Consider the following 26,313-nt stretch of genomic DNA (forward strand, 5'->3'; position numbering starts at 1 on the left):
TACTTCATCAACTGGTGGTTCTAAGTCATTTGATCAGTCTAAGTGAAATTGAATGGCTGATTACATCCTGATTTGAGGGAGAGAGGGAATTACTGGAACCTAAATAAAAACAAGCTGACATTAAACATTCCTGAGAACAATAGCGCACTCACTTGTTTCACATCTTGGCCCAACAAACCCGTAATGGCAGGAGCAAGTATTTCTGGCTGTACACGATCCACCATGTTCACAAGCTGGGATGCAGTGGGCTACACAGAGAAGCATAAACCATTAATACCATACAGAATCCTTGTCCTGTACTAAATACCTCTGCTTCATGTCTTCAGGCAGTAGTTCAAGCTCTGCTGAGAAAATTTACTGCATCCAGATCATTGGGCAGTGAGATATCTCAGGCTGAGTGAGACCTGCGATCCAGAGAGTCCCGACTCAGACTGGAGCACAAAGGGATTACAGAAGAGCCTTAACAGGGTGTGTTTGAAGGGTCAGAGGGATTTAAGATTGGCATGATGGTGCAAGAGTTTCTCACAGCTCAGTGACTTGGTGCTCTCTATGTGGATTTGCCATGTTCTCCTATGCCAATGTGAGTTCCACTTGGGAAGACCAAATATTCCATATCATCAGTGTACATGGGATGGTCATGAGGATTCCCCTGTGGCATAGGGTTTTACAGAAGCCCAGCCTACTGGTCTCAGTCAGTGTATGGTAGGATTGTTGTGACTGTGTTCTGAGTCACCGGAGAGAGACTGAACTGATGATATGAAAGTTATTTATCACAATATGCAGGCATTTTAATGAAGGGTCATGGTCCAAAACATCCACTGTTTAATCCGAGATACTGCCAGATCTTAGAAGTTTGTAAAGATTAGGCATGTCATCTAAAACTCTGACACCCACATTCTGTAGATGTGTGGTGGAGAGAATATTGACTGATGCCATCACAGACTAGTATGGAAACACCAATGGTGTGAATGGAAGAACCTACAAAAAAGAGTGGATGCAGCCCAGTCTAGCATAAGTAAAGCCCTCCCCACTACTGAGGACATCTACTTGGAGTGCTGTCGTAGGAAAGTAGCATCCATCATCAAGGACCCCCACCATCCAGGTGATGCTCTCTTCTCACTGCTGCCATCAGGAAGAAGGTACAGAAGCCTCAAGACTCACACCACCAACTTCAGGGATAGTTATTACCCCTCAACCATCAGGCTCTTGAACCATAGGCAGATAACTTCACACAACTTCACTCACCCAATCACTGAACTGTTAACACAATTAATGAGCTCAAGGGCTCTACATCTCGGGTTCTGTATTTATTGCTTATATATTTTTTATTTCATTATTATTTCTTCCTTTTTGTATATGCACAGCTTGTTGTCTTTTAAACAGTGATTGTCCATCTTCTTTGGTGCAGTCTTTCATTGGTTCTTTTGTGTTTCTTGTAGTTAATGTGATTGCCCGCAAAAAAATAAATCTCAGTGTTGTATACGGTGACATATATGTACTTCGAAAATAAATTTACTTTGAACTTCAACCTGCTGAGTTCCTCCAGCATTTTGTTTCTGAAATGTATACTACCGTGCAGACAGAGAAGCCAAAAAGGAAAGCTGTTGCCTTTGGGGAGATCTGCAAGCTTGGACATGGATTGGCATCAATTGATGATTGTCATGATATGTTAACCATATAACAATAACAGCACGGAAACAGGCCATCTCGGCCATTCTAGTCCGTGCCGAACACTTACTCTCACCTAGTCCCACTGACCTGTACTCAGCCCATAACCCTCCATTCCTTTCCTGTCTATATACCTATCCAATTTTTTTAAATGACAAAATCGAACCTGTCACTACCACTTCTACTGGAAGCTCATTCCACACAGCTACCACTCTCTGAGTAAAAAAGTTCCCTCTTGTGTTACCCCTAAACTTTTGCCACTTAATGGAAAAAGCCTATCCACGTCAAATCTATTTATCCCCCTCTAATTTTAAATACCTCTATCAAGTCCCCCCTCAACCTTCTACGCTCCAAAGAATGAAGACCTAATTTGTTCAACCTTTCTCTGTAACTTAGGTGCTGAAACCCAGGTAACATTCTAGTAAATCTCCTCTGTATTCTCTCTATATTGTTGATATTTTTCCTATAATTTGGTGACCAGAACTGTACACAATACTCCAAATTTGACCTTATCAATGCCTTGTACAATTTTAACATTACATCCCAACTCCTATACTCAATGCTCTGATTTATAAAGGCCAGCATACCAAAAGCTTTCTTCACCACCCTATCTACATGAGATTCCACCTTCAGGGAACTATGCACCATTATTCCTAGATCACTCTGTTCTACTGCATTCCTCAATGCCCTACCATTTACCATGTATGTCCTATTTTGATTATTCCTACCAAAATGTAGGACCTCACACTTATCAGCATTAAACTCCATATGCCATCGTTCAGCCCACTCTTCTAACTGGCTTAAATCTCTCTGTAATCTTTGAAAACCTACTTCATTATCAACAATGCCACCTATCTTAGCATCATCTGCATACTTACTAATCCAATTTACCACCCCATCATCCAGATCATTAATATATATGACAAACAACATTAGACCCAGTACAGATCCCTGAGACACACCACTAGTCACTGGCCTCCAACCTGACAAACAGTTATCCACCACTACTCTCTGGCATCTCCCATCCAGCCACTGTTGAATCCATTTTACTACTTCAATATTAATCCCTAATGATTGAACCTTCCTAACTAACCTTCCGTGTGGAACCTTGTCAAAGGCCTTACTGAAGTCCATACAGACAACATTCACTGCTTTACCCTCATCAACTTTCTTCATAACCTCTTCAAAAAATTCAATATGATTTGTCAAACATAACCTTCCACGCACAAATCCATGTTGACTGTTCCTAATCAGACACTGTATATCCAGATAATTATATATACCATCTCTAAGAATACTTTCCATTAATTGACCCACCACTGACATCAAACATACAGGCCGATATTTGCTAGGTTTACTCTTAGAATCCTTTTTAAACAATGGAACCACATGAGCAATATGCCAATCCCCTGGCACCATCCCCGTTTCTAATGACATTTGAAATATTTCTGTCAGAGCCCCTGCTATTTCTACACTAAATTCCCTCAAGGTCCTACGGAATATCCTGTCACGACCTGGAGATTTATCCACTTTTATATTCTTTAAAAACTCTAGTACTTCCTCTTCTTTAATCATCATAGTTTCCATAACTACCCTATTTGTTTCCCTTACCTTACACAATTCAATATCCTTTTCCTTAGTGAATACCGATGAAAAGAAATTGTTCAAAATCTCCTCCGTCTCTTTTGGCTCCGCACATAGCTGTCTACTCTGATTCTCTAAGGGACCAATTTTATCCCTCACTATCCTTTTGCTATCAATATTAATATTAATGAGAGATAAGGGGCAAAAGTTTAGGGGTAACATGAGGGGGAACTTCTTCACTCAGGGAGTGGTAGCTGTGTGGACCAAGCTTCCAGTAGAAGTGGTAGAGGCAGGTTTGATTTTGTTGTATAAAAAAAATGGATAGATATATGGACAGGAAAGGAATGGAGGGTTATGGGCTGAGTGCAGGTAGGTGGGACTAGCTGAGAGTAAGCATTCGGCACAGACTAGAAGGGCTGAGATAGCCTGTTTCCGTGCTGTAATTGTTATATGGTTATATGTAGAAACCCTTTGGATTTATTTTCACCTTACTTGTCAAAGCAACCTCATTCAACAACACACACAAAATGCTGGTGGAACACAGCAGGCTAGGCAGCATCTATAGGAAGAAGCGCTGTCGACGTTTCGGGCCGAGACCAAACTTCGATAGTGCTTCTCCCTATGGATTCTGCCTGGCCTGCTGTGCTCCACTAGCATTTTGTGTGTGCTGTTGTTTGAATTTCCAGCATCTGCAGATTTCCTCATGTTTGCTCTTTAAAAGCAACCTCATATCTTCTTTTAGCTTCTCGAATTTCTTTCTTAAGATTCTTTTTACATTCTTTATATTCCTCGAGGACCTCATTTACTCCATGCTGCCTATATTTATTATAGATCTCTCTCTTTTTCCTAACCAAGTTTCCAATGTCCAATATCCCTTGAAAACCATGGCTCTCTCAAACTATTAGATAGTCTTAATAACTTCCCGCAACATAAACCATTACTAATAAGGTGGAAGTGAAAGAGAATGTGACATATGACTCTTACCACCTGAATGTGGTCTATTTGTATGGATGATTCCATTATTCCCAAAAGCTCTTAACAAGTATCTCTGAATTTACATTGGTAATTTGTAACTATAAGAATGGTAATGTACGTACAGAATATTTCAGTTCTTCTATTTTTAATATTGCTCTGAAAATCTTACCTATTAAAAAAGTGCAGCAACCACAGTGGGCAGATTGTGGGGTAAATGATGATATTTGGCTGAAGAATATCTTAGAAATGATAGTGAACAGAGTTCTTCGCTGATAATTAATTAAACAGTTTACTGGTTATGCAAGAAACCTCAATTAATAGGAAGCTAATTGAGCCTGTGCAGCAGGGACTTTGCCAATTGTCTATGAACCACTTACTGAATAAAAAATATCATCTTCATCACTGGATTAACGTCTAATCATTATTGTGTTAGTGATTCTATGCGACCATAAAGCATTGGGAGTAGAATTAGGTCATTTGGCCCATCCAGTCTGTTCTACATTAAAATGAAATATTGTTGCACTTTTAATTGACAATAAAACCTTATTCTAAAACTGTCGTGCTTAATGTTCAAAGTAAATAGTTTTGCAGTTTCATCAATTACAGTTATCCCAATGTGAAGCAGGACATTCCTAATCACTTGTGACTGAACAAATTTGTTTAGCATTACCGGTGGCTGCATAGGTCATGGGCTGAAAAGGCAGTGCAGTGACCCACCAGAAGCAATTTTTGCTGGTGAATGTGCTTAGGGTAACAGAAGGAAAGGAAAGCTGTCAGCATGTGCCACCTTTGACCTGGAGAAGTACAAGTCCAAGAGTTCATTTATATAATCAGCTGAGCACAACAGAAAAGCTGCCTGGTGATGAAGGGTCTTGGCCCGAAATATCGATCGTTCATTCATTTCCTTTGATGCTGCCTGACCTGCTAAGTTCCTCCAGTATTTTGTGTGTGTTGCTCTGTGTACAATTTGATGGTAATTCTATTGGATTCCAAGAGAGTGAAGCCCAATATTGCTGCTGGTTTGTTACAAAATGGGTCAGGAGGTAGATGTTAAGTTGTTAGGGGAAGGAAACTATTAACAAGACTTAAACTGGCCTCTTCAGCTCTTGCCTGTAGCTGCAAATAGCTGTTTGCATGTGACAGCGGTCACACACCCGTACACTGCTTCGACGGGGGACTAAACCAGGTGAAGGTAGCCAGCGGCCTCATACTTCGGTGAGATAGGGACATGCCCGTCCTAACATACAATGTCAGCTCCGGCGCTCTGGGCAGATGAGATGCACAGTGAGATTGAACGGCTAGGAAGGTGGTACTGCAACACTACATCTGTAGAGAGCGAAGGGCATGACAAGGCACAGATAATGTCATGGTCATCCACTGCAACCCCAGTATGTGACGCCTGTTCGTACCACTGGACCCGGAGTTCTGAGGTCGAGAGAGTGGAACTGCCCCAGTGCAACAGCCTTTCCACTTTAAAAACTCTCCCACACAGGTTTCCTGTCATCGCCAGACATGATGGAAACTCACCATGCTACTCCAAAGACCAATTTAAGCTGATGGGAGTGATACAAAGAGACTTCCCTTAAAATTTTAAATTGGGGTTAAAATTGCAGTCACAGTGGGATAGCATTACTTGGATGAGCTCTGCGTATTTAAAGTTGGCATCTATTGGATTTTAATGCCAGACCAAAGACAAATATGTTGCTCCACATTAACTGCATCCTCCTCCACAAGAAGTGATTGGCAATATGGAAATAGTTAAAGCTGCCCTTGCTCCGAATGCCACTCACAGCATGAAGAAACTGCAGTAGATAAATAAACTTAACACAAGCATCTAAATTAGAAGGAACGCAGCTATTTAAACCTGCGCTGCCACTTAACAAGACCACATCTGATGTAATTGCAATTTCCTTACAGCTACTTGCATCTGTCTGAAGACTGCTAAGACTCCGCATCTATTGTCCTTTGAGGAAGGGAGGTTCAAGGACATGATTCCAATGTAAAAAAGATTTGCCTCATTGCTCTTAAATGGGCAATGTCCTATTTCAGAACAGTCTGAATTTCAAGGATATTTTTACCCATTCATGAAAAACAGTATTGTATCACTGTACAAGATCAATATGTTATAGATCCGTGTGCGGAGACAAACAGGGAGAAGAAACAACTGGTTCCTACCATCTTCACAGGTCAGGCCGTGGTATCCTGGGGGACAGTCACATTTATCAGGTTTGACACATTTTCCCTTGTTTTGGCAGTCTGGTCGGCAGATTGCTTAAAAAGTTACAGCCGAAATAAACAGCGTTAACACATCTCACAATCAATCAGACATAGAAAATAACGGCAAAATTATCAGCTTCAAATGATGAGAATTTTGATAGGCTTTATGTTAAGCAGAGTTCCCTACCTATATGACAGTTATACCCAGTGTAGCCAGGCTTACAGCGACATGTGTTGGGAGCTGCACATTCCATATTCTTTCCACAGGGATATCTGCAAATAGCTAATAAATATCACAGTTGTTGGTTTTTGTTAGCATAAGTAGTTGCTGCCCAGAACATGTGACTGAATAGTCAACACTCACAAAATGCTGGAGGAACTCAGCAGGCCAGGCATCTTTGGTAAAAAGTACAGCTAACGTTTCGGGCTGAGACCCTTCTGCAGGACCAGAGAAAAAAAGCTGAGGAGTAGATTTGAAAAGTGTGGGGAGGAGCACCAGATGGAGGTGATGGGCGGGCAAGGAAATAACAAGATAGAGGGACAAGGGGATGGGAAATGGTGAAGGTGGGGGATAGTGGCATTATTGGAAGTTTGAGAAATCAATGTTCATTGGAATGTTCAATGCTTCCACCCCACCCCCCAGCCCTCCGCCATTTCCCAACCCCTTGTCCCTCTGTCATGTTATCTCCTTGCCCACCTATCGCCTCCCTCTGGTGCCTCCCCCACCTTTCTTCTTTCTTCCATGGCCCTCTGTCTCTTTCACCAATCAACTTCTTAGCTCTTTGCTTCATCCTTTCCCCTTCAAGTTTCACCTATTATCTGGCATTTCATTCTCCTCTTCCCCCACCTTTCAAATCTGGCTGACTGAGTTCCTCCACCATTTCATGCATGTTGCTTGGATTTCCAGCATCTGTAGATTTTCTCGTTACTGAATAGTCATGATTAGGTAGACATAGCAGAGCAGTATATTCTGGGTTATGGGTGGCAGATGGAGATGGGATGGGTAATGGGCATAAAAGATACTAGCAATATACAGTGGACAATTATTTTAGGTAAAGATATGCAAAAATGAGACCTATTAGCATTAAATCAAGAATGTCCAAATTAACAACTATTCTATGCAGATTAAAATTATCTGTAATTTTAATAATTCTGGTGATAGAGTCACAGAAAAATACAGCACAGAAACTGGCCCTTTGACTCATCTAGTCCATGCCAAATCATTAGAACTGCCTACTCTGATCAACCGGCACTGGGACCATAGCCTTCCATACCCCTACCATCCATGTGCCTATCTAAACTTCTCTTAAGCTTTGAAATCAAGCTTGCAAGCACCACTTGTGTTGGCAGGGCAATCCACACTCTCACAGCTATCTGAGAGAAGAAGTTTCCCCTCATGTTCCCCTTAAATTTTTCACCCTTAACCCATGACCTCTAGTTGTAGCCCCTCACAAACTCAGCGAAAAAATCCAGCTTACATTCACCCTATCTATACCCCTCATAATTTTGCATACCTCTATCAAATCTTCCCTCAACCTTCTAAATTCCAAGAAATAAAGCCCTAACCTGTTCAATCTTTCCGTATAACTCAGGTCCTCCAGTCCTGGAAACATACATGTAAATTTTCTCTGAACACATTCAAACTTAGTTACATCTTTCTTGTGGCTAGGTGAGCAAAACTGCACACAATACTCCAACTGGGCCTCACCAATGTCTTCTACAAATTCAACATATCACTCCATCTCCTGTACTCAAACTTTGATTGATGAAAAGTAATGTGCCAAAAGATTCCTTTGCAGTCCTTTCTTTAGAGAGAGATGGCATAGGGTCAGAGAATGTTGAGTCTTTCTGGGTGAAGTTAAGAAATTGTAAGGGTAAAAAAAAACACATTACGATCATCAAATATAGGACCCCAAATAATAGCCAAGATGTGGGGTAGAGATTGCAAAGGGAGCTGGTAAAGACGTGTAATAAGGGTAATGACACAATTGTAATGGGGATTTCAATACACAAGGGGATTGGAAAATAAGGTTGGTGTTGAACCACAAGAGGGGGAATTTGTTGAATGCCTACAAGATAGTTTTTCAGAGTAGCTTGTGCTTGAGCCTACTCGGGGAAAGGCTGTCTTAGACTGGGTATTGTGTATTAACCCAAATCTTATTAGGGAGTTTATCATAAAGGAACCCTTTGGAAACAGTGATCACAATATAATTGAATTCATACAGCAACTTGAGAGGGAGAAGCACAAGTTACGTATCAGTATCACAATGGAATAAAGGGAGTTTTAGAGGCATGAGAGAGGAGCTTGCTCAGCTGGATTGGAGGAGGATACTGGTGGGGATGACAGCAGAGCAGAAATGGCTGAAGTTTCTGGGAATAGTTCACAAGGCACAGACAGATACATCCCACAAAGGAAGAAGTTCTCAAATGGCAGGGGTAGGCAATGTGGCTGACAAAAGAAGTTAAGGACTGCATAAAAGCCAAGGAAAGGGCATATAAGGTAACAAAAGTGAGCGGAAAGTTAGATGATTGGGAAGCTTTTAAAATCCAACAAAAGACAACTAAAAAAGCTATAAGAAGGGAAAAGTTGAAACATCAGGTATATCAGGGCAAAATAGCCAGTAATATAAAGAAAGATTCCAAAGTTTTTTTCAGTTATATAAAGAGTAAAAGGGAGGTGAGAGTTGATATTGGACCACTGGAAAATGATGCTGGTGAGGTAGTAATGGGGGACAAAGAAATGGCAGATGAACCTGATGGATACTTTAGTGGAAGACACTAGCAGTGGACCAGAGGTCCGTGAATGTCAGAGAGCAGGAGTGAATGCCATTACTATTAAAAAGGAAAAAGTACTAGGCAAAATCAAAGGTCTTAAAGTCGATAAGTCCCCAGGATCAGATGGAGTACATCCCAGAGTCCTGAGAGAGGTTGCTGATGAGAGAACGGATGCATTAGTCATGGTCTTTCAAGAATCATTTGATTTTGGCACGGTCCCAGAGGACTGGAAGATTGCAAATGTTACTCCACTCTAAGAAGAGAGGAAGGCAAAGAAAGGAAATTAGAGGCCAGTTAACCTAACCTCTGTGGTTGGGAAAAAGTTGAAGTCTATTATTAAGGATGAAATTTCAAGGTACTTGGAGACTCATGATAAAATAAGTCAATATCAGCATGGTTTCCGTAAAGGGAAATCTTGTCTGAGAAATCTGTTGGAGTTCTTTGAGGAAATAACAGGGTGCACAAAAGAGAGGCAGTGGATGTCATTTACTTGGATTTTCAGAAGGCATTTGATAAGTTGCCACACATGAGGCTGCTTAACAATATAAAATCCTATGGCATTACAGGCAAGATACCGGCATAGATAGCAGAATGGCTGACAGGTAGGAGGAAGTGAGTGGGAATAAAAGGGGCCTTTTCTGGTTGGCTGCCAGTGACAAGTAGTGTTCCTCAGCGATTAGAATTGGGACTGCCGCTTTTCACATTGTTGGTCAAAGATTTTGATAATGGAATTGATGGCTTTGTGGCAAAGTTTGCAGATTATATAAAGATTGATGGAAAGGTAGTCAGCGCTGAGAAAGCAATGCAATTGCAGCAGGGCTTAGACAAATTGGAAGAATAGGCAAAGAAGTGGCAGATCAAATACAGTGTAGCGAAATATATGATAATTCATTTTGGTAGAAGGAACAATAGTATGGACTGTTATGTAAATGCAGAGAAGCTCAAGATCGGAGGTGCAGTGGGACTTAGGAGTCCTCGTGCAAGACTCCCAGAAGATTAATTTACAGATTTGGTTTCTGATAAAGGAGACAAATGCAATGTTGACATTTATTTCAAGGGGAATAGAATATAAAAGCAAGGAGATAATGCTGAGCCTTTATAAGGCACTAGTCAGGTCCACTTAGAGTATTGTTAACAGTTTTAAGCTCCATATCTCACAAAGGATGTGTTGTCATTGGTGAGAGTCCAGAACATGTTCACGAGAATGATTCCAGGAATGAAGGGGTTAACAAATGAGGAGCATTTGCCAGCTTTGGGCTAGTACTCACTGGAAATTTGAAGATTGCAGTAGGGGATAGGGGGATCTCATTGAAACCTATCGAATACTGAAAGGACTAGATAGCGTGAATGTGAACAGGATATTTCCTATGGTGGGGGTATCCAGAACAAGAGGGCACAGCATTAAAATTGAGGGGCGACTTTTTAGAACAGAGGTAAGGAGCAATTTTTCTAGCCAAAGAGTAGTAAATCTGTCGAATGCTCTGCCACAGGCTGTGGTGGAGGCCAAGTCTGTGGGTATATTTAATGGGGAAGTTGATTGTATCCAGGTTGGTCAGGGCATCAAAGGATATGATGAGAAGACAGGTGTATGGAGTTGAATGGGATCTGGGATCAACTATGATGGACTGGTGGAGCAGACTTGATGGGCTGAATGGCCTAATTCTATTCCTATATCTTATGGTCTTATGTATCTATCTACTTGTGATACCACTTTCAATGAATTATGGATCAGTATTCCCAGATCCTACCGTTCACTGTGTAAGACCTTTCTTGGTTTGTCTTACCGAAGTGCAACTCCTTGTACTAGCCTGGATTAAATTCCATCTGCCATTTTCAGACCATTTGTCCAGCTGGTTTAGATCTCACTGAAATCCATGATAGTCTTCCCCACTGTCCACTACACCCCTAATCTTGGTGCCATCTGCAAATTTGCTGATCCAGTTAACCACATTATCATCCAGATTATTGATATAGATGACAAACAACAATGGACACAGCACCGATCCCTGCGGCACCCCACCAGTCACAGGCCTCCAGTAAGGAAGACAACCCTCCACTACTCCCTGGCTTCTCCCACAAAGCCAACCTCTAATCCAATTTACTACCTCAGCTTAATGCTGAGTGACTGAACCTTCTTTATCATCCTCCCATGAGGGACCTTGTCAAATTCCTTGCAAAACTCCATGTAGACAACATCCACTAGCTTGCCTTCATCAACATTCCTGGTAACATCCTTGAAAAACTTTCTAAGATTGATCATACACCAACTACCAGGGACAAATCATGCTGACTATCCTTAATCAGCCCCTGTCTATCCAAGTACTCATTACTGTATATCCAGTCCATTAGAATACCTTCCAATAACTTTCCCTTTACTGATGACAGGCTCACTGGCCTATAATTTCCTGGTTTATTTTCAGAGCCTTTCTTAAATAGCAGAACATCACTGGCTGTCCTCCATTCCTCTGGTATCTCACCTGTTGCTAAAGATGACTTAAGTATCTCTGCTAGGTCCCCAGCAATTTTTGTACTTGCCTCCCACAGGGGCTGAGGGAACACCTTGTCAGGCCCTAGGGATTGATCCACCCTTAATTTTCCTCAAGACAGCAAACACCTCTTCTTTTGTGATCTGTACAGAGATCATGAAATTTTCCCCACTTCTATAGTCCCTGTCTGTGCTGAGTAAATAAAGATGGAAAAAAATAATTTAAAATCTTTCCCTTCTCTTTTGCCTCCACACATGGATTACCATTCTGATCTTCCAGAGGACCAATTTTGTCCTTTGCAATCCTTTGTTCTTAACATATCTGTAGAATTCCTTAGGATTCTCCTTCACCCTGTCTGATAGGGTATTACATGCTTTCTTTTAGCTCACCTGATTTTTAAGCGTTCTCTAGCATTTCTTATACCCCATAAGCATCTCATTTGTTCCAAACTGCTGATATCTCCTCTGCGCCTCTTTTTTTTTTCCTTATCCGGGGTCTCAATATCTCTTGAAAACCAAGGTGATTTAAGGTGTATACAGATATTTGTATTTCTGTGGCACTACTCTGGTTCACAAGTGTCATCTCAAACCAGTTTGCAAAGTGATGGATAAAGATTGGCGTAGAACAGAATAGAGGTCCCTTTCAGGCTGGAAGGATGTAACAGCCAATATAATTGAATACTCTTCCCACTCCTGACATTTGTTCTTCTCCCGCCCACCTATCATCAAGCAGAAGGTCCGAAAGATTGAAAACATGCCCCATCGGATTCTAAGATAGATTCTATCCCATTGTTATCAGGTTGTTAAATGTACCTCTTGTATAATAAAGATGGATTCTATATCTCACAGACGACCTTGTCGTGGGCCTTGCACCTTAGTTTTATTACGCCTGCACTGCACTTGCTCTGCATCTGTAACATGACATTCAGCTCTCTGTTATTGTCTATTCCCTTTGTACTACCTCGTAGGTTTGAAATGATGTGTATAGCTGGTATATGAAACAAAGTTCTTCATGATATCTAGTACATGTAACAATAATAAACCAAAAATAAATTCTTCTTGGGCTTCCAGCCGGGTACAGGGATTAATTTTAACTGACATTTCGGTGACATACTTTGCTCTCTTCATGAGGGATGATGCCTGGGTGTGTCTAGTCCAGTGGTATTAATGCCCCTGTCATCCATCCCTCTTCACAGGTTAATCCTCATCCAATCTGGTTTTCTCTCTCCCACCTAGCTGACAATCAAATTCCAATTCTTACTTAGAGTAAGACCTTCATCTTTGTTAAAGTTCTTTACCTCGAGCTTTATTTCAAAGGCTTTCTTCACAAGGTGGTCCCAAAAGTCATTGGCACAGCACAGTGGTTTGGTGCTGTCGAAGTCAATCCTATGGCCATCGCTAATGCAATGTTCTGCTACTGCCGATTTCTCCGGGTTATCCAAACGGAATCAGCTCCTGTGCTCCTTGATGCAGGTTTGCACCGTGCGTCCTGTCTCCCTGATATATGCTGCTCCACATTCACAGGGAATCCTAAAAAGGCCAGCCGTCCTGTGTCTCAGGTCATCTTCAACCCACATAAACTGGGATTCCTTACCGGTTTGTGGATGGTTTAATCTGGTATTTTTTCAGGATCCTGGTGATCCTTCCAGAAAATTCGACTGTAAACAAGGTGGGACAGCAGAAACCTGATTGGATCAGGACTAACTAATCAGGAGGGACAGACGACAGGGGTATAAATACCCCTGGACTAGACATGCCCAGGCATCATCCCTGATGGCAGAGTTTGTCATCAAAACGTCAGATAAAATTGATATCTGTAGCCGCTGGAAGCTCTAGGAGAGTTTATTTGTTGTATAGTTGGGGAAAGCACTAGATCCTTTTTCAATAATAAACCAATTACCAAATACTAATGAAATGAGTGGCTGTCGGGAGAGGAAAGGGAGAACTTCAGATAGAGTAGAGCACCCCTGTGGCTGTCCCCCCCCCAACAATAACTACTCCATTTTTGAGTCCTGTTGGGGCAGATGACCTACCTGGGGAAAGCAACAGTGGCCATGCCTCTGGCACTGAGTCTGCCCTGTGACTCAGATGGGCAGAGAACTGAACAGAATGGCAGCAGTAATAGGGGACTCTATAGTCAGGGGAACAGACAGGCAATTCTGTGTATGTGAAAAAGAAACACAGATGGTAGTTTGCCTCCCAGGTACCAGGGTACAATGTGTGTCTGAATGTGTCCATATTATCCTGAAAAGGGAATGTCGGCAGCCAGAAATCACAGTACATATCGGTACCAACAACATATGTAGACAAAGAGAGGAGGTCCTAAAAACAGAATACAGGGAGTTAGGAAGGAAGCTGAGAAGCAGGATAGGAATTGAATGAGGTGGTAGATAAATGTGTGGCTGAAGAATTGGAGCAGGAGGCAGGGATTCAGATTACTGGATAATTGGGACCTCTTCTGGGGCAGGTGTGACCTGTACAAAAGGGATGGGTTGCACTTGAATCTGAGGGGGACCAATATCCTTGCGGGCAGGTTTACTAGAGCTGTAGGGAGTGTTTTAATCTAATATGGCAGGGGGATGGGAACCAGGATGATAGAGCTGAGGACAAGCCAGCAGATTTACAAGTAGATGATGGGTGTATTATGAACGTAAGGAAGGAAAAGCCAATGATGGGGTACAAATGCAGACAAGGTAAAGAGTTAAATCAAACCACAGGGGTAAAATTCAAAATGGCAAAGAATGAAGGTCTGAAGGTGCTATGTTTAAACACGCATAGCATTCGGAATAAGGAGGACGAACTTGTGGTGCAATTGCAGATTGGCTGGTATGACGTTGTGGGCCTCACTGAATCGTGGCTGAAAGAAGGCCATAGTTGGGAGCTTAACATCAAAGGATATACTTTATGTCAAAGGACAGGCAGGAAGGCATAGGTTATGGTGTGGCTCTGTTGGTAAGAGATGGACGTACATCTTTAGGAAGAGGTGACTTAGAGTGAGAACATGTTGAATGTTTGTGGGTGGAGATAAGATATTGCAAAGGTAAAAAATCCATAATGGGAATCATATGTAGGCCTTCAAATAGTAGCCAACATGTGGGGTTGAGATCGCAAAGGGAGTTGGAAAAGGCATGTAATGAGGGTAATGTCACAATTGTAATGGAGGACTTCAATATTCAAGGGGATTGGGAAAATCAGTTTGCTGTTGGATCACAAGAGAGGGAATTTGTTGAATCCCTATGAGATGGCTTTTTAGAGCAGCTTATGCTTGAGCCCACACAGGAAAAAGTTATCTTTGATTGAGAGTCATGTAATAACCTAGATCTTATCAGAGAGCTCAGTGTAAAGGAACCCATAAGAGGCAGTGATCGTAATGTGATTGAATTCATACTGCAGTTTGAGAGAAAGAAACATAACTCACACGTATTAGTATATCAATGGAATAAAAGGAATTACAGAGGCATGAGAGATGACGACAGAGCAAGGATGGCTTAGGTTTCTGGGATTAGTTCACAAAGTGCAGGATAGATATGTCCTACAGAAGTTCTCAAGTGGCAGGGGTTGGCAACCGTGACTGACAACAGAAGTTAAGGACTATATAAAGGCCAAGGAAATGGCATACAGGTAGCAAAATTGAGTGGAAAGTTGGATGATTGGGAAGCTTTTAAAATCCAACAAAAGGCCACTAAAAAAGTTATAAGAAAGGAAAAGATGAAATATGAGGGCAAACGAGCCAATTATATAAAGCCGGACACTAAAAGTTTTTTTCAGTTATAAAGAGTAAAAGGGAGCTGAGAGTTGATATTGGATAACTGGAAAATGATGCCAGTGAGGTAGTAATGGGGGATAAAGAAATGGCAGATGAACTTAATGTCTCCTTTAGTAGAAGACACTAGTAGTGGGCCAGAGGACCATGAATGTCAGGGAGCAGGAATGAGTGACAATGCTATTACAAAGGAAGAATTGCTAGGCAGACCGAAAGGTCTTAAGATAGATAAGTCATCTGGACTAGATGGACTACACCCCAGAGTCCTGAGAAAGACTGCTGAAGAGATAATGGACGCATTGGTCATGATCTTCCAAGAATAACTTGATTCTGGCATGGGCTCGGAGGAGTGGCAGATTGCAAATGTCACTCCACTCTTTAAAAAGGGAGGAAGGCAAAAGGAAGGAAATTATAGGTCAGTTAGTCTAACCTCAGTGGTTTCGGGGTACTTGGAAACATGATAAAATAAGTCAAAGATAGCAGTGTTTTTGAGATTGAGAGAGAAACCTTGAGTGAAATTGCTAAGCAAAAAGGAAGAATGCAGTGTGAAGCAAATTGATTAGAGGGATGTAACTGAAACTCATCAGATGATTCATCTTCAGGCATTAGTTTTAAATATGCATGATAACATTGTCTTAACATCCCTCCTTATATCTAATTCCACTGAAGTCAATAGGATCAAATATCAGAAAGGACAACCAACATTATATCTCCTTTACAGATGTTTTCTTCATTCACGGAATGTAAACGTTGCCAGTACAGCCGGCATATTTAGCCTGGCCCAAAATTAAGGAGGGAGTTATTAGTTTCCAACCTATTACTGGTACTGGAGTCACACATATGGTAAACTGGATAGAGTCACCTTATTTCCTCCCTTGAAGAACATTAATTAAATAAATGTCTTTTAATAACAATCCTGTAGCTTCATAGATATCAATGATGAGATAAGTTAACGTTTTCTTTTACTAAAAAAAGACAATTTCTTCAAATAAATGAACTTCAGTAGCCCAACTAACTTGGAGAGATTAAAATTCAATTACCGGATCAATGGCCCAGAATGCTGGTCACTGGACCCATCATGGTATTGTAACTTGCTGGCAAAGGGTGAGTTTCTGACCCTATCTATGGCTATTACTCTATAAAATTAGCTTTATGAATTATACTTTCATTATGACTGTGATCCTTACAGATGCTTTCTGCAAACATTGCACTGATTGTATTACCTTGACACATTATACCATCACCAGTGTATCCGAAAGGACATCGGCCACATTTAAAGCCTCCAGACTGCGTGGGCTCACAGGGGACTCCATTAAAACAAGGCATGTCAGCACAGGTGACCTTTGTTTCCATAGGAACCAACTCATTAGCGAAGCGAGTAATGGAAACAGCTTGAGATGCAGTTACAGCTCGCAGTGCTGAAGTGGCAGGCTGCCCAAAAATGACTGTCCTTTGTAGAGCTTTGGGGTGAACAGCCAGCTGAGATACAGTTCTAGAGCTCATGGCAGCTGTGCCAGTGACAGCAGTATCAGTGTCCTGTGACAAGGAGGCAATGGAAGGAGACAAGCTCAATGCTACATAGGGATTCTCCGTCTTGAGAACTGGAGGTGGTTTGGCTTTTGTAACTGCTTTTTCCATTGTTGCCCTGCCAGACATGGAAACGCACCCAAGCATAGTTTTCTGGTTACCACCTGGCAGGTTGCTTGGTCTTCTGGTGGGGCCCCAACGTTGATGAAGTTTTGATGCAACATGTGGGGAAACTAGAGGAAAAGAGACAAAGTTAAGGTCATGAATATTTGTAGAAGTATTCTGAAATATTCTCAATTAACATTTTATCTATTGACTATGTGGTAGCTTGCCTTCACAGTAAAGTCTCTAATGTTATGCACTGAGTTTAGAAGTCTTATCAATATCATGTACAGATGTAAGCATACTCATTTCTAAATAACCGTTACAAAATATATATTTAACATTGGAAATACTGCTTGTGAGAATCTCAACCCTGGTTACCAAAGACTTCAAAAGAATTCATCAAACCCTCTGTGTTCACCATCTCCTTCTGCCTACCTATCCTGTTATCCATAACTTCGTTATGCCTTTATCCATTGTGTGCACATCTGTATTGATGTCTGTCTAGAGCAGGGGTTCCCATCCCTTTTAGTCCATGGAACATACCATTAACTGAGGAGCCCATGGAGCCTGGGTTGGGATCCTCCCTTCCAGAGTACGATTGGGGATAGCTGATATGAAGTAATGGGTATTATTCCTGAGTTGCACAACTGAATCGGTTCACACAATGCATTGTTTTCTTTAGGAAAATTATAGGCTGAACCTGCACAAGTTTCCCATATACTTCTGTTATGCACAGAAATATTTAACTTCGTATGAACTTGTGACACTGAAAGACTATAATTATAAAACAGCTTTAAATAGGTAAAGATTTTCATCCTAACTGAACTCCTAGCTGCAATACTTCTGATAACCCTAAAGCCCATTTTCTGGCCAGACACATTAGGGTTATACAGAAGATTGTTGAAATAATAACAAAATTCACGATTAATATAGTTCGCAGTTGTCAGTTCCGCAGAGCTTTCCAAACTCGCACGGCACTGTCATCTGAAGTCACTCTCTCAAATAAACCACTGAGTACATAGTGACAATAGTGTGTCAGTTCATGAGTTGAGCTCAGGACTGGGAATACACCTGGATTCATGGCAGATAGCTTAATGCATAACTAGCAATTTAACTTAACAAAATAATAACTTATTTCAAGAGCACAGGGAAATAAATGATAAAAATAAATGATAAAGTAAATGATAAAATAAATGATAAATGATACATGATAAAATGATAAATTTCTACCAGTATAAACAGAATACTTTCTGCATAAAAACACATTATGAGGAGATGGTTATGTAACCCTCTCACTGTGGCTCGTAGCAAGCTAGGCTCATTAGCTAACTCTGGCTAACAACTCTGTGACTCAGCATCGCAAGGCCACCTTCGATAAACAACACACACCTAGGATCGGTATGGTTCAGGTTCAAGCTAAAAGGAAAGTTGGAACGTTCCAATAAGGGAGCGGAAATTATGGTGAATGCCGTGTAAATGTTGCCCCGTGCAAAGTTATCATTCACCAGGAAATGACGAAACTTACAATGGCATAAACTTAAAGTGTAAGTATATTTACAGACATTTCAACTGTAACAAACAGTTAACAGAAAAGGAAAAAGACCTATTCCAGTTAAACCAGTTTAGATGTGCGCATAACCATTGGATTCATTCTTGGGTAGTTAGGTGCTTTGGTTTAAATTACTCGCATGCTGAACCCATGTTCTGCGTGAAAGACTCCAGCCACAGTTCAAACTTTGCTCCGAAACCATCTCGAGTGACCTGGCTAACATAGTATTGGCACTTCCACCTTGGAGCCATTCATCTGCAGAGAGCACTTCTTACAACAGGGTCTCTCCTTCGGGGGGTGGGCAGGGGTGTGCTGTCCACATCTTCCCTTGTGTTCTCCTCCACACCACCTCCTTACTCCAACCGCTGCCAACGAAAACCCAAATCCAGCCGACTGCCTCCTAGAAATCCGATGCCACCAAGCTCTCTTGAATGCTCCGTGGCATCCCACTGGACAGACCGTTATCAAGATGAAGCCGACTGGCTGACACAACATTCCTAAACTGGGCAAACAACTCCTTATCTCAGCAGAAACCAAAATACTGAACTGTGAAGCTTAAGTAACCATAAACACTGTATTTTACAGAAAAGCTGCAAAAATAGAACATTTAACAGCACTGCGACTGTGTCGCCACCCACAGCTCTAATCTGCTAATTAAATTTGCCGATGACACTAGATTGGCCTTATCTCAAACAATAACGAGGTGGCCTACAGGGAAGAAGTCATCTCTCTGACACCGTGGTGTCAAGAAAACGACCTCTCCCTCAATGTCGCAAAAACAAAGGAGCTGGTTGTGGATTACAGGAGGAATGGAGACAGGCTAACCCCTATTGACATCAATGGATTTGGGGTTGAGAGGGTGAACAGCTTCAAATTCCTCGGCATCCACATCACCGAGGATCTCACGTGGTCTGTGCCCACCAGCTGTGTGGTGAAAAACACACAACAGTGCCTCTTTCACCTCAGACTGTTGAAGAAGTTTGGTTTGGGCCCCCAAATCCTGAGAAATTTCTACAGGGGCACAATTGAGAGCAAACTGACTGGCTGCATCACTGCCTGGTATGGGAGCTGTATGAGTCCTACCCTTAATCACAGGACTCAGCAGAGAGTGGTGCAGATAGCCCAGCACATCTGTAGTTGTGAACTTCCCACGATTCAGGACATTTACAAAGACAGGTGTGTAAAAAGGGCCCGTAGGATCATTGGGGACACCAGTCACTCCAACCACAAGCTGTTCCATCTGCTACCATCTGGGAAATGGTACCACAGCATAAAAGCCAGGACCAACAGGCTCCGGGACAGCTTCTTCCACCAGGCCATCAGACTGATTAACTCATGCTGATTTGAGTGTATTCTATGTTACATTGACTGTTCTATTTATTGTAATGTATTATAAATGACTATGATTGCACATTGCACATTTAGATGGAGACATGACGTAAAGATTATTACTCCTCATGTATGTGAAGGATGTAAGAAATAAAGTCAATTCAATTCAATTCACAACAGTAGTATGACATTAAAACATGTTCTTAGCCAGAACACTGCAGTTACGTATAGATTACCTGCATAAGATCCTTTTCTATTTCCTGTAGCAATACTGTAACTGTAAGTTAGATTGACAAGGCAATCATACTCTGGGGAAAATGCTGTCACTCAATACAGCGATTAATCAATCATCGCTGCTTCACGTGTAGTGAGTTCTTTCATGTTACATTATCAATTCCAACTTTGCTCTAATGCTTTGTATGACTTGGCTTTTCAGAGTATTAAAGAACTGAGACAAGGTCTGATGCTCTGTTTTCCTTCATGTCATATACCCATTACCCTGCCTGTGAATTAACTTTGGTGCCATTAGTACGTTTTGATCATGATGTTAATACACTGGTTCATGTAACATTTTGCTGATATTTCATGGTAATAGTTATGTTTTATCTTGCCTCCAATTAATCCCCTTGACCGACTGACTTATGAGTAGATTTGTTGCCACTTTCGCATACATGGAGGCCATCCTCTACCAGAAGTCAGTGAGACAGAGGTTACTAGAACTTTCAAATCTGCTTAAAGTTCAGCTAATTTCCATAAAATACAACAGAACATATCACACACAAATCAAAGCTTGAAGGATTATTTTCAGTGCGCTATGTTGGGCTGTGTTATTAATTATTACAGCTTATGAAATTATAATTTCAATGGTATGTTTTGCAATTTCATTTCAATGTATTGAACAAAGTCTCCTCTATTTTACATCAAAGAGAAAAAAATCTTAAACCCTAGAGTTTTCATTAAAAAGATCTGTAGCATTTGTGCCACTTATGTTTTGTTAAAGATTGTTAGTTTCTTTGAAATAATTGACCCTATCCCTAAACAGACTCCTCAGATATGTTTAAATATATAAGATCAATATTAATCAAGTGGATGCAAAGAATGAGGGGAAAAAAACAGACTCCAAAATCAACATCCAGATAGTAAGGGCTATTTCTTGAACTATAAACATGACATCGAGAAATAGGAAGGAAAGGGGTAGCTCCAGAAATGTGATTGGTGCTGGAACACAACCAGAAGGAATACAGTTCAGCCCAGGATGTGATTAAGGAGTTGAATTCAGAAATTCAAGTGCAACACCCACAATTATTTAAGAACATTCTCATTTCCTACTAAAACAGTTATTTAACCCAATAGTGTTTAATTCGAGAGAACTCAGTTTAGAATAACTAAAAACACAAGCAGTCTTTTTCATCATCAGATCATTCAAAGCTAATTTTAATGTAAATCATTGCATGATAATAAATTTTATTGAAAACAATGGGAAAAAAAGGAATATGTAGCCTACAGAAATAAAGAAAAATAGATCAGTTTACCACAGTGTGAATTCAAAATGCAGATGGGAAGCACCTGGAAACAATTTATTATGAAATATCTTCAATGGGTCCATTGATTTTCAGGGTCATGACTGTACAATGGCACTTTCATTCAAAATGCCTACGTTATAAAGTAGCATTACTAATTGCTTTATCTGCATTATGGATTTATGAATCTGGCTTGTTCAGAGTCTGGATATCTTTCTATGCATCATTTAACTTACATTAATTCTTAACTATTTTTAACTGAAGGTTTTGGGTATTACTGACAAGACAGCCACTTAATGATAGTTCCCAGATTTCCTTTAAAGGACAGTGGGAGTGGATTCTTTTCATCCGGTAACAATGAAATACAGATTTGGGTTTAGATGTTGGATCAGACCAGATCCTGATTTAACCTAAAAAAATAGGAGCTTTGATAGCTAATTACTTTTGGAGAGTTCCACTGCAGTGAAATCTACCTTATTCAAAATATACTCAGATTTTTGATTATGATAATCTGATGCATTAAATAAATAACATATTACTGGTTAGAAAGGAAAACATTGTATATAATGGAAGTTTGATTAAAAAAGGTGAAAATGCTGAAATAGACCTGAAGCAGAATTAAGCTATTCGGCCCATTAAATCTGCTCTGCTTTATTATCCTTCTCAATCCCATTCTCCTGCCTTCTCCCTGAAACTTTTGACAATCTTACTAATCAAGAGCCTGTTAGACTTTGTTTTAAATGTACCCAATGACTTTGCCTCCACAGCCAGTTGTGGCAATGAATTCTAGATTCAGCACACTCAGCAGGTCATGTGGCATCTTGAGAGAGATTAAAATAAGAATTAATGTTTCAGATTGATCGGGTAAACTTAAAACATCTTCTTATTGTCTTATTAAAAAAAACAAAGTAACAATGGTTTAGGATGAGGATAACCAAATACATTTGTCATAGCACATGCAGAACTAAATCGATTATAAAAACAGTATCTTGTTAAGCGTACTGGCCCGCACTTACTCTGCACTCATGGTTTCATGCTTTTTCGGTGCTAAAATATAACTCACCAAATCGAGGAATCTTCATGCATGTCTTCCCAGTGCCAAAGAATCCTGCAGGACAACGGCCACATAGAAAGCCAACATGAGGTGGTTTTCGATCAAAACACTGAACTCCTGGGAAGCAGGGTTTATTTGCACAAGTAATTGTGCTCTGTGGAACAGTGGTTGAACCTATATATATATATATAAAGACACAGAAGGCTGGCTCAGAATTAAGAACAGCTCATTAGGTGGATATGTGTTAGTAACCAAGCCAGAAAATATACAGTACAAACAAGCTTCTATTTGTTACTTTTGAATGGAAAGACCTTTTCACCCAGCATTACAAACTTCCTTTAGCATTTTAACTAGCATCTGTCTATTGAAACAATAATGGAAAATATAATCTAGAAAACAGTAGTTCCCTACAATGAAAGCTATTGAGTGTTCAACAACAATATCATACTACTTAAAATTGTCATGACTTTTACTATCTCTCATCCTCTTCAGTTCCTTTCCATTTGCTGTTCCTTGAATGATACCAATCTGCAGTTGCTCATGTGCAAGTTGACAGTTAAGGAAGCAGAGCGCACATCTGGCTTAATGATCAAACAATGGATCTGGTTTATCAGATCACCCTCTACCGACCTTCATTTGTCGAATACACACTGCTCTAAGATCACACTGAGTGACAGGCAAACAAGGAATCCCCTACTCTTTTTTCTTGACCATCAATTCAGCTTGCTCAACAGCCCATCCGTGACTCTGAATGCGATTATTTTCCCTACTACTCCATCGTTATCATCCTTATTCCCTGCTCCCACTAAAATCAATTTAATTCTGTAGCTTGACATAACTGATGTCTAGACGCTTAATTTTTCTAAGAGATCACACATTTATGGTTGTGATCTTCAAAAATTCCTTCCCTGATGCTTGTCTTTGGTGAGTATCACTCTTTTTTCCTCTTCCAACACCTTTATTGCACTTTTGGTTTCTAAACCTGAACACACCTTCACTGCAACCCTCTGACTCCATTGAAATGCTATTCCACAAATGCAAACTAACCTCAAATGAAATTGTCTGTAACTAGCTTATATTATAGTATATTCTCATTGCCCTTCATAATTTTTTTAGTATCTTCAGGCCTGCCTGATCTCATGATACTCGTCAAATGCTCTGCTCTGATTTCAAATTCATGATGCTGCTTCTGTAAATTGGCTTCTTTCTTACATGGGAGATCACATCCATACCATATCTAATAAAGTCAATGTATATAACTCTGTCCTCACCCACAACCGCTTGTTGAAATGAAAAGACTGGTTTTCAGAAGCACATTAATCATGGCCTATTGCCACTACCTTTCCATGCTGCTAAAATGCATGTTCATGTGTGATCTAAATAAAGATAAAGGCTAAATAAAGGTGAAGGACTGAAGCTATCATATTCAGACTCTGACTATACCCTTCACGTGTTACCATCAGCTATGGTGCTTTCCCTGACCCAAACCGTGCCAGTTCAATATAGCATCAGCATTCTGTTCAACACTGAACTGAACATAGGACTTTAATCTACTTTGGAACACAAGTTGCTTATTTCCATCTCTGTTATAACATCTGTCTTCCTCCTCCTATCTGTAGTTGAAAATCTCATCTATATTTAGCATTTTTCATTTTGTTTACCTCAATACTCTCCCAGGTAAAAAAAAATCCCTTTGCATTTCAGCTGTAATTCTTTTACCAATTATTTTCTTCCTATAGTTGTACAAAAATTTTAAACAATTTTTAGGGATCTCAATAACTTTTCCTTCTCATTAAAAGAATAATTCTAAGTTCTGCAAAACTCCGATAATTTAATTCTTATCTTCAATATCATTCTCAAAGCCACCAATTCTCATTCTTCAATGCCAGGAAAACTTCCAAAGGAGCGGTTTTCTTACCATTCATTTATAAAGTTTTCTTTGTCTATGTATTCAAAACTACTATTTACAAAGTATCCCTATCCCTTTCCCTCTATGACTGTTCTGACAAAACGTCTTGTACTTTCCTGACTTATGAGGTTCCTCTGCTACTTCACCTCCTTTAAAATGATAATACTGACCCTCCATGTTTCCTCTTTCAACATGCAACAGTTGTCAGCTATCTGAATAAATTATATCTGTCATTTTACCAGTCTTATTATGTCCTTTTGATCTTTGCCAAAGCTTGCACATTTTGCTTTTTGTACTCAGTGGTGTGAGTGTTAAGCAAAGGTCAGCCCCTCTCCTATTCTTTAAACCATGTATCCAACATACTGTTATCCCTTTAATGCTTCTATTGCTTGCACGTTTTGTGTTTTTTTCCTCTCTCTGCACATTGGGTGGTTGACAGTCCTTTTTTTAAGATTTAATGGGTTCTTTTGAAGTTTCTTTGTTTTGTGGCTGCCTGTAAGGAGATAAATCTCAAAATTGTATAATGTATATATACCATGATAATAAATGTATTTTGAACTTTGAACTCACTGAGTCACAGACTTATACAGTAAGGAAACAGGACAATTGGCCCAACTAACCATGGTCTACTCTCCAAATTGATCAGCTTTGTAATATTCTATTAAGTAACATTGAAAGCCCATACACATATGTACCTACAACAGAACCTTCCCTGTCATTTTGTCAAATGACTTAAGACTAATGTAGTAGCTGTGAAAAACCAACAGTTTTATGAGCTTTGTTTTAAATCAAAAATACAGGGTTCAGAATCTCAAAGTTTATAACACTTTTCAGGAAATGGTCAAAGTATGTCAGCTTGCAATAGAGGAAATAATTTTGCAATAAGTGAAGTGAACCATGTGCAACTCATGCTGAATTAAAAATGATCATGTAGCTTTTAATAAAATTTGGTCTGATGCTAGGAACTAATGACCAATATAAACCAAGGTTCAGTCAGGATGGATTCCATTATCACATTTATCTAGTAATGGTTAAAGCATAGAGTATATGAACCAGGACTATGAAATGCCAGTGCAGCTGTTTTTCATTAGCAATCTATTATTAACCATTTGCAGTTGCACAGATGGAAAGGGACTGCTTCTTGACCACATGTTGTTGATTTATCTAACAAAGCTTGGAGAAATAGCTGTGGCTTGTATACAGAACCATGTCATGAGAATGCCTTGTGATCAAAATATACCCAATTTTTACCTTGATTAAATTTTCTAACTTGTAATATAAAATAATTTTATATATTTATTAGTATTGAAAAATGAATTGAAGATGAATTATGAAGACAAATTGATTATATGAAGTTAGGAAGAGTATATGAGTTGTGATGGATTTCAGGAAAATCAGCTCTTACACTTATAACAACTATTCATGCATACATAACTTGTACTACAAGTGTTTTTGAGAGTATACAATTAATTGTCGCACCCTTGGGTACCAGTAAAGAGAGAGAATCTTATAACTCACAAGTTTTGTGGTTCTGTGTTCATTGTCATTACCTTCTTTTATGACAAATAATTTTGCTCATCCTGTAAAAAATTCCCATCTCCCAGACAATAATGCCTCCACTTTTCAACAATGTAAGCAACTGTAATGGTTAAGAACAGAAAATGTGGTTGCCCCTCTGAAAAGGCATCTCAACTCCACCCTTCTCTATTTTTGTGATCTCCAGACTTAAAATGCAACATTATATTAGTGTTGACCAACTACTCATCCCTGTCTACTTGTTCTATCAATGTAACAGTGTTTTCAGCCACAGAGGGTCTCTGATATGGTATTTCCTTCCTAAACTTCTCTGCTCT

General features: G+C 40.1%; 1 protein-coding gene across 7 annotated transcripts in view; it reads right to left on the reverse strand.

Annotated features, from left to right (window-relative positions):
- Positions 1 to 26,313, reverse strand: part of LOC132394289 (von Willebrand factor D and EGF domain-containing protein-like) — a 311,753-nt gene that overhangs the window by 22,053 nt on the left and 263,387 nt on the right. For 5 of the 7 annotated variants that reach the window (XM_059970250.1, XM_059970251.1, XM_059970245.1 and 2 more), the window contains 5 exons: positions 22,561 to 22,725; positions 16,691 to 17,227; positions 6,632 to 6,727; positions 6,403 to 6,498; positions 153 to 248 (listed from right to left, as the gene is read on the reverse strand). In XM_059970250.1, the coding sequence (XP_059826233.1) occupies positions 153 to 248; positions 6,403 to 6,498; positions 6,632 to 6,727; positions 16,691 to 17,227; positions 22,561 to 22,725 (990 nt within the window). The remainder of the gene's footprint in view (positions 1 to 152; positions 249 to 6,402; positions 6,499 to 6,631; positions 6,728 to 16,690; positions 17,228 to 22,560; positions 22,726 to 26,313) is intronic. The other 2 variants (XM_059970246.1, XM_059970247.1) reach the window with 2 other exon arrangements.

The sequence above is a fragment of the Hypanus sabinus genome, chromosome 5, assembly GCF_030144855.1.
Source record: "Hypanus sabinus isolate sHypSab1 chromosome 5, sHypSab1.hap1, whole genome shotgun sequence".
Classification (NCBI taxonomy): Eukaryota; Metazoa; Chordata; class Chondrichthyes; order Myliobatiformes; family Dasyatidae; genus Hypanus; species Hypanus sabinus.